General features: G+C 37.1%; 1 protein-coding gene across 9 annotated transcripts in view; it reads left to right on the forward strand.

Annotated features, from left to right (window-relative positions):
- Positions 1 to 13,982, forward strand: part of R3hcc1l (R3H domain and coiled-coil containing 1 like) — a 98,385-nt gene that overhangs the window by 64,333 nt on the left and 20,070 nt on the right. For all 9 annotated transcript variants that reach the window (XR_009593764.1, XR_009593762.1, XR_009593763.1 and 6 more), the window contains one exon: positions 4,358 to 6,147. Coding sequence is in view for 6 of the 9 variants with exons in the window: in XM_060389758.1 (XP_060245741.1) it covers positions 4,372 to 6,147 (1,776 nt within the window). In the remaining 3 variants the exon portion in view is untranslated. The remainder of the gene's footprint in view (positions 1 to 4,357; positions 6,148 to 13,982) is intronic.

Below are 13,982 nucleotides of genomic sequence, written 5' to 3' on the forward strand. Positions count from 1 at the left end.
TTACACCCAAACACAAAAGAAGTTACCTTCTTCTCAGCACCTCACAGAACCTTCTCCAAAATAGACCATATACTTGGTCACAAAGCAAGTCTCAACAGATACAAGAAGATTGAAATAATCCCCTGTATCCTGTTTGATCACCATGGAAGAGCAACAATCAATAAATGGATGGGAATTTTTTAATCCAAGATACATTTATCTTTAAATTGTATGTGGCAGGTCACCATACTTCCAATGTTAAAGACTGTCATGCCTGCTGTTCCAAAAGAAGTTCATGAATTTTCATGAAATTTGAATTAAATTAAATTGACAGTATCTTGAAGTCCTCAGGATAAGGATACTCCCCCCCCCCCCCTTTTTTTTTCTGTAACTTATTCTGAAATGACATCACAGCAAATTCTGTGTTGGAGCATCTCCTACTTGCCCAAGAGCTGATCATTAATTTTAGAAATTTTGTATACTGATGGCTTAAATAGCCATATCTATGAAGTATGGCACATAGGATTACAATTAAAAAACTAGTATATGTCTTTACAGATTTCCCCAAAATGTATGTTCAATGATATCACATTGTTAGCTTGAAATTATCCACAGTAAAAAATATTTACAGAGATTGGCAGATGCCATAAATCAGGGCTTGATTACATATTGATTCTCTAGACTTACAATGATGAAAATACTACTAATGTAAATGTGTCATGTCTTACTATATTGTGGATAGCTTAAAAAAATGAAGAAACACTCTTCCATCATTCAAAGTAGTTATCCACTTGATCAAAGGAGTCACTTACTGTAGATATCATTGATATAAACAACCAACACTCTGAAATGCACTTGGTGAGCTTGTTGGTAATTTACCACCACATTGCTTGTTATGACCCAATTAAATTTTGTATTTAAGTAGGAAATAGGCAATATAAGTTTATTATATTGCTTTTTCGATTTAAAACTTAGTATTATGATGTATGATCATAAGAAAAAGGTATTGTTTTCGAAACCATTCACTACAGCATACAGTTTTAAAGTACATAATTTGGGGACCTTACTAGTCTAGTTACAGATTAGAGATAGTAATATGATTTAGAAAGATGCTTAAAATTAGACCACCTTTGTTGTAAATAGACATGCTTTCTCTAGTGTATCTCAGTCATTTAGATGTATTAGTTTTTTAGTGGAAACAATTATTACCTGATAATAGCATTGGAGAAATCTAGAAATAGAGGGTTTTGTTTTACTTTGCTCTGTTTTTTCTTTCATTGAGTTAAAACTGTTGCTTCCTTTAATTTCTGTCAGTTGATTCTAAAGAAACATAGACACATAGAAATGTGGAAGACAAATGCTGTCTCTTATGTAGAGCAGCTGGTCTTCAGGTGTAATGTTAGCTGTGATGCTTCATTTAATTCCCTTTGGGCAAGAAACATCTTTGCTTAGTTCTTCTAATCATGCATTTTTTTTTTCCTCCATGCTAAGAGTGTGTTGCTTTTTTTTTTTTTTTTTTTTTTTTTTTTACCTTGTGGCTGTAATAGAAACCTTCAGATACTTCTTTGGATAGATTTTACAGAAGTAAATTTTCTATTATATTTTTAAAAATACTATTTCATTTTATTTACATCAGTGTTTTGCCTTCCCTGTATGTGTGTGTGAGGGTGTCCGGAACTGGAATTATAGACAGTTTTGAACTGTCATGTGGGTGCTGAGATTTGAACCTAGGTCCTTTGGAAGAGCAGCCAGTGCTCTTAACTGCTGAGCCATCTCTCCAGCCCCCTAGATTTTTTTTTTAATCCAAACATATTATGTGTTTATTTCTGTTGCTTTCATGTTGCTTTTAGTATTTCACTTAATATCCTAGAAATGATGAATTGTAATTTTATTATTTTTTGCTCTTTATTAAGCCCATCAAGTTTCATGGCAAATGAACATTTCTTTGGTACTTTTTGTTTTACATCTGTATGAAATGTTTTACATTTACATCATATGAAATGTTAAATTTGAAAAGGCTGTGGGGATGTAAGTCCATATTGTTCCTTCAATACCCTCTCCTTGTAAATTCACTTCTGCTCATTGTCATTACTTCTGTTATTTAATCAGTTGAAGCAATTTACAAGTTATTTCAGCTAATCCACAGCTGCCCACTTCTACCCAGAAGTTTGCCCAGGTATATATTGATAGGTGCTTTACTTATTGAAATTGAGTCACAGTGTGTTAATTGCATCTTTTCAAGTGGAAACTTAGACCTTCTTAAAATCTGGCTCACTAATAAAATCATATTCTTAGGCCAGCAAAATGGCTCAGTGGGTAAAGGTGCTTTTTGCCAAGACTGACATGACAGCCTGAATTCAGTCCCCGGTATTCATATTTTGGAAGGAAAGAACCAACTCTGACCTCCACATGCATGCTGTGGTGTTCATGTGTGTATATACAAATATACACACAAAAAATAATATATTTTAAAAATCATGTTCTTCCACAAAAAGAAAAATAAAAAATCTATGAACACTGTTGGGCCAGATATTAAGAGTTCAAAATAGCAAAGGGAATTCAGATAGGTGGCTCAGCAAGTAAAGGTGTTAGCTGCCAACTGTGGCAATCTGAGTTCAAATCCCAGGATTCACATTATGCATGGAGAGAACCAATTCCTGTCAAAGTGTCCTCTGACCTCCACATGGCTCATGCTCACAAGCACGCACACGCGCACACACACACACACAATTAACTAAATACTATAACATTATTAAAAGAAGAGAGGTCAGGTGTATTCAGAAGGCTTCACTGGAGAGGCTAAAGCATGGGAATCTTGAATTCAAGGTCAGTCTTGACTGTATAACAAGTTCTAGGCCAGCTTAGCATACATAGTGAGCCTTTATGTCATCTTAAAAAAAAGGCAACCCAGAAATAAAAACACTACTGGAGATACTTGATTGTGTTATATTTTCAGTCTTAAAAAAAACAAACAAAACAAAACAAACAGACAAAAAAAAAAAACTGCCATGAAAGAGTGTCTTCAATAAAGAATATTATGGATCAGGTGACTTTAGGAATCTGAGAGAGAGTGAACAGGAGTGACAAGCTTCTTCTCTTTCTTCTTCATATCTCTCCTCTAAAAATTTATACTAAATATATACTAAAATGTATAAAATGCTAGAGGGTGTGTATGGGTTTGTTATATGTGGCCCTTTTCTCTGTCCTAAGTTCTTCACACTTCACAGCACTAGTTTGAAAATTACAGTGATCATACAATGTGCCTAGCATGCTTCCTTGTAGTTAGTAAAGTAGGTAAAGATTTATTTAATCTTTCTTAAATTCCTGTTAAATTTTGTTGACAAACCGTGGAGGAGGTTGTCAGGGATTGCCAGTGAGTTGGCTTATGGTTTTCCTGGTCCCCACCCTCCTCCTTCCTGCTTGGATCTATTTTATTACTGCTGGAAGTAGAGAAAACTTAGTGTAGGTCACTTATGTGAGTAGTATCACAACTGGGTTTCCTTATCTGAAATGCTTTGTGGTAGAAGGGTTTCTGACTTCAGGGGTTTGTGGGGTTTTTGTATTCCTAAAATGTTGGTATTGCTAATCCAAAAACAAGTCTGAAAGCTCCGAAACCCAATACTGAGTGCTAACATATTACTCCAAACGTTTTATATTTTGAAATTTGTGTTTTTAGATCAAGGATGGTTAACCTAAAATTTAAAAAAAAAAAAAAGGGTATTTTTGTTTTGTTGACACAAAGGAATGTGTATATTTACAAGGTTCAGTGTGACACACACACAGACATACACACAAACATACACAGTGTATAATATTAGACCAGCCTTTTACACACATACACACACACACACACACACACACACACACACACCCTTTCCAGCAAAATCATGATTCATATGTACTGTTTTCTAGGAAGAATTCCTCAATCAGCTGTTTTATTGTATAGCTGACGCTCAAGTCACTATGTGTGTGTGTGTATTTATTTATTCTGGCAAGTGTGGCTTTTGAATATACTTGTCATAGTAAAAATTACTTCAGAATATGGAGATAGTTATTTATGAGGACTTAAGAGCCTTCACTGTTCTCACAGTCTGTTTTTAAATTCAAACTAAGGCAAAGTTACTTGTTTGAAAAGAGGAAACTTGGTATGTAAGGGTAAGTGGTTTTGAAAATAGAAACAGTGTCTTGCTAAAATCCATGATCTCATGAGGTTTTGGGAATTTACTTTCCTTATTGCCATTATGAGTGCATTAGAATTTTATGTCAGAGTTGTTGTTTTTTTTTAGGTCAGTGATTGTTATAGAATGGATTAGAAGGCCTCTACCCATTCTTCACATTTTCTTTGGTTTTTGTTATTAAAACTTTCATTTTCTTTCAGCTTGAAGTGGTGCCATGCAGCAAGAAGCAGAGAGATGCAGAGTTCGAACCAGAAGACCTGACATGGCACTTTATATACCTAAAGCTCGAAGAAGCATAACAGTCCTCAAGTCAGGTGACAAGGAGGAAAGCTGTAGGCCTCCTGCCTTTGTGGTCAAAGAGCAGAAGGAAGCTTGTCTTCCCCAGAAGATCTCTGGAAATAAACCCCAGTCTCAAAGACTAAGTGGTCATTCTGATAGAAAGGATTGTGACTGGAGGGAAGGAAAGAGATCTTCATCAAAATTAAGGAAAGATGGGTGCCTTCAGAAAAAGAGTAAAGATAAGGTTTGTTCTAACAGAGAAACGGAAGAATCCAAAGAAGCCTCAACCCAACAACATCAACACAGAGCCTCCAATGCTGTGATTATATCTAACATACCTTTAAGAAGACTTTTTAAACCAAAGGAAATGGAGTGTTTAGAAGTTCACACTGCGGGAGTGACAGGACAGCAGGGGTTGCATCCATTGCCATCTTGCTCAGAAGACAGTGCTGCTCAGGTTCCAAACAGACCAATCCAGAATGTGGAACTTTGTGATTTCAGTGGGGAAACTTTTGTAAATAGAAATTTGGAAAGCAGAATTGAAACCGAGGCCAAAGTTATGGAGTTAGTCTCCCAATTTCCTCAAGTTGTCACCACTATGCTGAAACCAGAGGGTATGGCTATACCAGCAATGCCAAGTTCTGATTCGGAAACTGCACCCTACAGTGTGGGAACATCTGATGGAGTGACAAAGCACAGGCCTGGGAGCATCTGTGCAGTGTCTGTTCCTGGAAGTCCAGATGATGATGTTGATCCAACTTTTTTAGACTTCGAAGTTGAAAGTAAGGATACAGTCAACAGTAGAGAGTCTGTCTTGGGTCAGGAAGATGTAGACTCCATTCCTGGGCCTGTGGGTAATGTTTCTCCTAAAATGGTTATAGTCAGCAAATTAGAGAGCACAAATGGCATTATTGACCCAACAGTGACTAGAGAATGTGACAGTAACAGCTCTGCTGATGAGTTATGTATGAAGAATGAACCTTCTGATACCACTGTTCATGAAATGGACACAGACAGTGGATTTCAGAATGTATGTGACACTACTATTAGCAAGGCATGTGTGGTGGACATTGCAGGTGCAGTTTGTGCTCATGTAACTGCAGGCAGCCCTTGGAGAGTTTCACCTAGAGGTTCTGATGAGAGTAGTGACAATACAAGTAATTTCTCAGATTATATAGAAATGATTACAGATGCAGCCCCTCTTGATCCAGCTAAAAGTGAGAACGACTCTAAAAACATTAGCAGCCTGACTGCCTGCTCAGATATTTATGCTGAGAGTATTGCATCTGGTTTTACAGAGTCAACAGGAAAGTTGATAGAGAATATGTCAGATTGTGCTTCCTCTTTACCCATAAAGAAGATTGCTGATAGCAATTGTACCACTGCTTTGGACTCTGAGCTGAGTGTGTCAAATGGGACAGAAGTACTTTTGGAGAGTGCCTTGGGCAGTGATCTGGAGACTACTGAGGAGATAACAGAGGCATTGCTTAAACTAAGAACTGCTGAAGAGTTTAAAACAAAAGAGGAAGATGATTCAGAGAGTGCAGTGTGTGGTGTATCGTTTTCTGATAGAGAATCACCTCTGGAATCATCCGTAGCTCTAAAAACACCAGACACTTCTCACGATCAAGGAAATATTGCTGTGGAGGAAAGCTGGGAATCAATGTTTAATGATGATGGTGATTGTGTAGATCCACGTCTTCTGCAAGAGGTATGCTCAGTTGAAATTACATGATATTTAGACAGTCTAGAAAGTCTAGATTTGGAAGTATTTCTGATACACATTATATATATTCATTCATTTTCTCACATTCAGTTAAGAGTTCTTGGAATAACTATAGCCTGATAGAATTATACTTTGAGAAAGGAATATCTAGTAGATATGGAAAAGTTAAAACACACATAATCCTACTATGTCTGTAATTGCTGAGTCCTAAAATGTGTTATAATGAATAGATTAAATATGAATTTAATGGATTCTGGCTGCTCATTGAGGAAATACATAGAGGGAACTTCAAAAATATTTTTCTGTGTTGACAACATGTATTTTTATATGAGCCATTTGGGGAAAGAAAATAATTTATAATTTAATTGTTTATTTTTATTTTTTAGTCAATTTTGGAATGTTGAAAACTGTAGAAGGAAGTAGAGAAGGGAATGAAAGAATAGGACTATTAAGAAGTTGATACTGAGTTAAATTGAGTATATATAAGGAACTATACGTGAATAATGATGGCTGATTAGAGTTTACATATGTATACACACATACACACACACATACACACAAAACGTGTCTTGAAGGCATTGTAGAAATTTTTGAGTTCTACATTCATTTTCATATTTTAACATTTATTCTCTGCTATTTAAATTTTTTATTATAAATTAGAGCCACTGTTTTTAAATAGAGAACCACTTTCTCTTTCTTTTCTTAGAGAGGGTTCACATGACTTTGGTCTGGGAGGGAGAAATGGTTTGTTTATGATACCCCCAGGTGGTTGTCTTGACATCAGGATTTCAGTGCTGCTCTGTCATTGACAGTGAGGATGTTATTTACACTTACGTTCTTTCTGACAGACCCTGTCTTCACCTAAAAGGTTTTGTTTGAGCCACTAAAGAGCCTTTTAAATGATAAATGATGAGTTTGTTGTTTGTAAGAATTAAATCAGGTATATGGAAAAATAGCATACATCTGTGAAGGGGACCCCAAGACTGAAGAGGACAGCGTATTGGACAAAACTGACTTTCCACTGTCAAGCACTCCTTCATGTTTACACTGAGTTTACTTCATGTTTACTTGATGTTTACACTGAGTTTCATCATTATTGTAACGAGTGCTTCCTGATACCAAGTCAGAAAACATCTTAAAGATTCTTAGAATGAAATATAGAACGGAGTGAACACCCAGGATCCTTTGAAGTTACATAGAATTGCATATGTACAGTGCATTTCTTCATAGCCTTCCTTCATCAGATTCACAAAGGTGCTGAGTAGTTCATTGAGGATATATGAACCATCAGGATAAGTATCATCTAAGAAACTCTTAGAATTGCATATTTTTTAGCCCAACAACTTATCTGTTAAGTTTTTCAAGTGGTTCTGAAACAAAATTTTACAGTATTTGCCTAGAGATCCACACACCTTAAATGTCTTCAGAATGTGACTGGGGAACTACTGTTGGTGGTAGTTATAAAATCACCATCAAACAGGAGTTTGAGACCCAGTTCAGGTTATAGAGGGAGTTAGCTGAATGGGGACAACTTACAAAGGTTCGGATCATTGGGAAAGAATCTAGTTTGAGAGTGGAAACTGTTAGAGGCGGTAAAAATAAAGGCCAACTTGATACTGAGAAAGAGTAACTTCTTGCAAAAGGCAGCTGTGCACACATGGAAGTACTTAGTAACTGTTGGAGAATGGAAATGACCTGTTAGAACTGAGGTCCTTCATTTTTTAGGTTGGCCTCTACCAAATTTGAAAACATCATTGTTGTCAGGACTTGGATTCTTGGGGATTTCAGTTTCATTTGTGTTTTGGAAGAAAGGATTCATGCATACAACTGGGTCTTTCACATCTAGGTACAAAAGAATTTAGGTAGCAACTAAGTGTTTGAGAATCATGGTAGCATAATGAGAGGACTGGCTGAATAAATGCTGGGGATACCAAGAAAAAGGAATATAGAATGCTTTAGGCTGAATACAGCTAGTGCCTGTGTGTCTTTAGCAGTACTTGAGGAAGAGTAGGGCTATGTTAAGGAATGAGGGCAGATGAAAATAGAATAAAATCTGATGGACCCAAGCCTCCTCTGGATTTTGAAGGCTGCCATGAATCTAATATCTTAGTTTATTTTTTATATTACTCAGACATACTTTATTAAATGCAGAGCTCTACTTTGAAATATTTCCAACAGAAGGCTTTGGCTTTTTTCCCAGTTGGCCTGCTTATTTGTTGATAAAACCTAGACATAGAAGCATAGTTAATGCTTCTAATAGGTAGGAAGATATGCTGGAAAGTAAGGTATGGCAACCATTGACTGATGAGTGAGACTTGAACCGCTAAAACAGGTCAAAGGAAACTAGAACATAGTTAAGTCGTGAGTGAGCTCCTAGAACTGCAACCCTTAATGCGTTGTCAAAGATCACATTTCATCTTCTATTTTTATTTTACATTATTTATTTATTTAATTGTTAGTTTTTCAAGACAGGGTTTTTCTGTATAGCCTCAGCTGTCCTGGAACTCACTCTGTAGAGCAGGATGGCCTTAGATCTGCCTGCCTCTGCCTCCCAAGTGCTGGAATCAAAGGCATGTGCCACCACCACCTAGCAACTGCGTTTCATCTTCTGAAACAAGGATATGCTATGCCCAGTAATTTAAACTAGTAAAAATAAAGGAGAGATTGTTAGCATTATTTCTGTTCTTTCTCTAGGAATTAACTGTTTCCCAGGAAAATAATAGAAAAAACATCCATAGCTCTTGCTGCCTTCTGTTATGGTCATCAGACTTACGGGTAGATTGGACAGATGAGGTACCAACAGTGCAGCACTAATGATGTTGATGGATGTTGGCCTTGCATACCCTCATTGGCCATATCCGGTCCTTAAGTTTTTTGCATAGAAATAAATAGGTAGGTAGTCTTCCATTTTATAGTCTTTTTGTTATAGAAAGCCACTTACCTTGCATAACTATGAGATTCGGGGACCAAAGTAAAGGAGTTGCACCAATTTCCACCCGGTGTATTAACTGGTGTTCTGACATCCACTGTCTCCTGCAAAAAAAAAAAAAATGTCTATTTTAAGTAGAGAGCCCGTTAGAAAAAACTTGGACTGGAGAAATGGCGTTGAAGTTAAGAGCACTGGCTGTTTTTCCAAAGGTTCTGAGTTCAACTCCCAGCAACTACATGGTGGCTCATAACCATCTATAATGAGATCTGGTGCCCTCTTCTGGCCTGCAGGCACACATGCAAGCAGAATACTGTATAAATAATAATATTAATAAAAATCTTTAAAAAAAAAACAAAACAGAAAAAACTTACATTCCAGCCACTTCCAAAGACATTAAATAGCAAATATTAAACACTTGGAACTTTTGGCACCATAATTTTAAATAGGAAGCTGTTACTTTTATTGCTTCATTAAAGGCTTTTGTGCCTAGCTGGCTATGTTCTAAAAAATGTTTATATTTTATTTAGAGAGAAAATATGTAATTATATGATCTTACAGCCACATAGCAATCTGAAGGATAATTAATTTAAATCAATGACTAAAACAGCCACTCAAGGGATGTATTGACAATCTATTTGATTGTCTGATGAATGACACACTGATCCTAGAAAGACTAGATCTTCCATGGTTAAAACAGTTTGATGCTGGTCAGGCCAGAGAGTTAAGAAAATGATTATAGTTCTTTCTTTCTTCCATTTTATTCTGAGTTCCTAACTTCTTTCTCCTGGTTTTTTTTTTTGTTTTGTTTTGTTTTGTTTTGTTTTTAATGAATAAAGCATACATTTTCCATGTCTTTTTATTACTGTTTCTATTTTCACGGGTTTTTTTATTATTATTATTAGTTCCAGCTCATCTTAACAGATTTCACAGTTTATATTTTTATAAAACTTTCTAAACTGATAGGTTATTTGCTACCTGAATGGGAATTTGTAGCGACTTCTTTCAGTTCTGTGTTCTGCCATGATCACTTGGACCATGATTGAATTGTCTGCCTTGTTCAGTCTGTTAGTGCATGGTGACTAGAGGCCCCTGGTTCACATGAAAAGAGATCCCTTTGTATTGTTTTTTTCAAACCAGATAATTCTTAAAATTAAAAACACCTTTCTGAATGTTGTTGGATCTGCTGAGCGATGTATTCTTTTGTGTAATGCACAAGCTAGTAACACTTTGATTCTGACTTGTTTCAAAATGGAAGAAAGGAAACAGTTCTGATTCTGTATTGTCAGCATAAGGAGGCTTTCTCCTGGTGATTCTCTTCTGAAGCATCAGATTCGTGGTGTTCCCTGTTCTGTACGTTAGTGTACTTTTTTCCAGCAAACTCTGTATGTGTATGTGGGTTGTGGTTGGGGCAGATGGAGATGTAATAGTGACCTGACTTATAATATTTATTCCATTCAGTTTATTATTTGTTCAAGGACACTAGCAGGGAGGAGAGGCAAGCGCTGGCAAAGAATCTATTTCTTTGTCCTTGTCAGAAATAAATAGACAACAACTTCTCTGAAATTAAAGATCAATTTATGTTGAAAGCTTGTTTAAAAAGAAAGCATACTTTTAGGAAAATTTAATCTTGTGTAAGCTTGGATTTTAATTAATTTATAATTCATATCAAAAATACGGGTGAGTTAATCTGTTGCTGGGTTTAAGAAAGGAATGACCAGCTATAGGCATGACTGCTCAAATGATAATGGATAATCTAACTATATTCAAATTCAGCATTGTGTTTTATTGAGATAACTCTGAAGTGTAGGAAGATGGAGATTTGCATGAGGCCTAGAACTGAGACAGGAATGTGAGTACTAATCAGTAATCTTATATGGATCTTTGTAAGGACTGCCTATAGGCCGGGATGATTAAGAAAAAAACCAAAGAGATTCCAGGCATACTGGATACCAGATAAAGACTAAATAGCTAATACTTCATGCTGTTACACTGCTTTCTTGGATTAAGATTAGCTTTTTTTCCTCAAAGCACTGTATCTGTGGTCAAAGGTCAGAAACACGTCTCGTCCTGTTGCTGAGAGGGATAATGGGCAAGGATAATATCCTCTAAAATAGAATCAAGATGACAGCTGGCATATGATGTAAGACTCTAGATAACTCAAAGTAGCATTAGAAAAAAAAAATTGTTTTGGGTTCTAGAGAAATTCAGAAACAAAGTGACAGTGAATGTCAGTTTTGCTAGCTTTATGAGTTCTAGGTTTCTAGCTGTTGTTACTGAGTATCATAGCAGTACTTGAATTAAGCTTCCAGGACTGGTTTGAAAAGGTTGGCCCCTTTAGCACTGCTATTTTGACTTAGTTTTCCTATTCCAGTCAACTAGTTATTCTACCATTCTACCTTATCAGTGGTGTCTCCTCATCTGGTCTTACAAGCATGTGGGGAAGAGGAGAAACTTCCCGGTTTTCCTCTTAACTGTAAATGTAAATTACTACATGGTTAGAGTGTTAGTATATCTACGTAACAACAGCCTTCCAAGAATGCCCAGGTCAGCCCTCCATGTTTACCTGTCTGTGCTGCCTAAATAGGAACCAGGCCTCAGCTCATGACAGTTGGAACATTCACTTGGCCCCTTCTTATATTTTCATGTTCTAAGTGATTCATGTGCTGAATTCATAGGCAGGTACTAGAGCTTACATTTGTTCTCTGCCACTGGAGTCAGTAAATGATCAGCCAAACATTTGGAGGTCTAATGGATGACTTGGGGGTCAGAATAAAATTAGAGGAAAAGAGGTCTGGCTTCGATACAAAGTATTGTGTAGTGAATACTTGGAAAATGCAAATGAGGTTAGTGCTGTTTGATGCACAGAGGACAATACAAGTGACCCCTTAGGGCAATGTTGAGTATGTCCATGCAAGGGGTTATACAAAGTCACTTCCAAATCAGTGCTCAAAATAGTAGGATGAAGAGTGCACTGTGTAGGCTGCTGAGCATGGCTCTTTGGTTAGAGTGTGGCATCTTTTTTATTTTATTTTTTATAATTTGTTCACCTTATATCCCAATTGTAGCCTCCTCCTTCGGCTTTTCCCAGTACCACCCTCCCTCCCTCATTCCCCCTTCCTCTCGCCCCTGGACCACAGAAAGAGGGAGTCCTCCTCCCCTACTGTCTGACCCTAGCCTCTTCTGTGGGCTGGGAAACAATCAAAGGGCAGGCAACCAAGCCCATGTCAGAGATAATCCCTGCTCCCCTTACTCAGGAACCCACATGGAGACTGAGCTCTCTATGGGCTACATCTGAGCAGGGGGTCTAGATCTTCTCCATACATGGTCCTTAGTTGATGCGTCAATCTCTGCAACCTCCCCCCCCCAACACTGGGGCTCAGATTTGTTGTCTTTGTTGGTCTCCTTGTGGAGCTTCTGTCCTCTCCAGGGCCTTCTATGCCCCCCAAGTCTTCCATAAGACTCCCTGTGCTCTGCCATGTGGTATATCTGGCATATCTAATGGGGTGACATGAGGCAAAGTAAGGAAAGCACTATTATTAGATATTTAGCATATAGTATACTGCTACTGTAATAAGTGTACTCAGAGGCTTACACAAATTAATTATTTTACAGCTCTAGAGATCAGAAGTCCCAAGATGGTGTACCTCTGGACTAGATCAGGATATTGGCAAGCTTCTTTTATGGAAGCTGTGAGGGAAGTGATTTATTTTTTAAAAGTTTTTTCAGCTACTAGAGGTTGCCCTGCTTACAACCCTGTCCTCCTCCCACCCCCCCCACCCCCAACAGCTGAGGTCTTCAGCTTTTAAAGATGCTTATTACTGCATCAGGCCCACAAAGATGCTCTTAATTGTTTTTAAGGTCAGCTGATTTGCACATCTGTGTCTACTGTCTAATTCATACCTAATTTTACAGGTTTCAGGAATCAGTGTGGAACATCTTTAGGAGGCTGCTTAATGTGGGCAGTGTTTTGTTTGTTTTGTTTTGTTTTCTGAAAATTTGTAACCTATTAGAATATAGGAGTGCAAAGAAATCCTTAGTTCTGTTATCTTATCAACTTTGCCATTGATATTATCCTTCCTCCTGCCTACAAGAGCTTTTATTCATAAATCCTTAATCAAAAAGAGTGTTACGCTGAACACTGATGCAGGCATTGCTTCTGGTTCCATTTGCTATAAGGCCCCTTTACTATGTTATTGAATGGAAGCTAGATTAGCAGCCAGGTGACTGGAATTATGATTCAGACTTTGTCAGTAATCTGATTTGTAACCATAGACTCTCGGTGACATAATTCTCTGTCTGCACATAGAATTTGGGATAATAATAGCAGCCATCTGACAGAGATGTAGATAACTCTCCCAATAATGTAGCATATTTTAATTTTTTATAGAGAATAAATCAAATCTTTGTATTTTCCTTTTGTATCTTAAACAAGAATTAAAGAGCCTGTATTTTTTTTTTTTTACTTCCCATCATTCTTTATTTCATTTTTTAAAAAAATTTGTAAATAGATTTGGATGATTATGTCATGGTAAGTCAAGCTATATTTTGTAGGCCTGGCCAGACTACCTGGGCAGTACGGATCTTGAAGCCATACTTCAAAGAAGTTGACTAGTTGAACAGTTTGTGGTAGCAAGTTAAATAAATGAAAGAATATGATGTTTCACTTAGGCTTTCTAAGCAGCAAGACAAGAACACTGATAAAAGTCTTCAGATGTTTGTGTTGGTTACTCAGCAGGTAAAGGCACTTGCATGGCAACCTGACCTAAGTTTGATCCACAGAAAGATAGAAGGAGAGTCTAGACTTCATAAGAGTTGTCCCCTGACTTCTTCCACATGTGTGCTGTAGTGCAACCTATACACACATCACATACACACATGATATATATTTTAA

Source organism: Meriones unguiculatus, chromosome 1 (genome assembly GCF_030254825.1).
Source record: "Meriones unguiculatus strain TT.TT164.6M chromosome 1, Bangor_MerUng_6.1, whole genome shotgun sequence".
Classification (NCBI taxonomy): Eukaryota; Metazoa; Chordata; class Mammalia; order Rodentia; family Muridae; genus Meriones; species Meriones unguiculatus.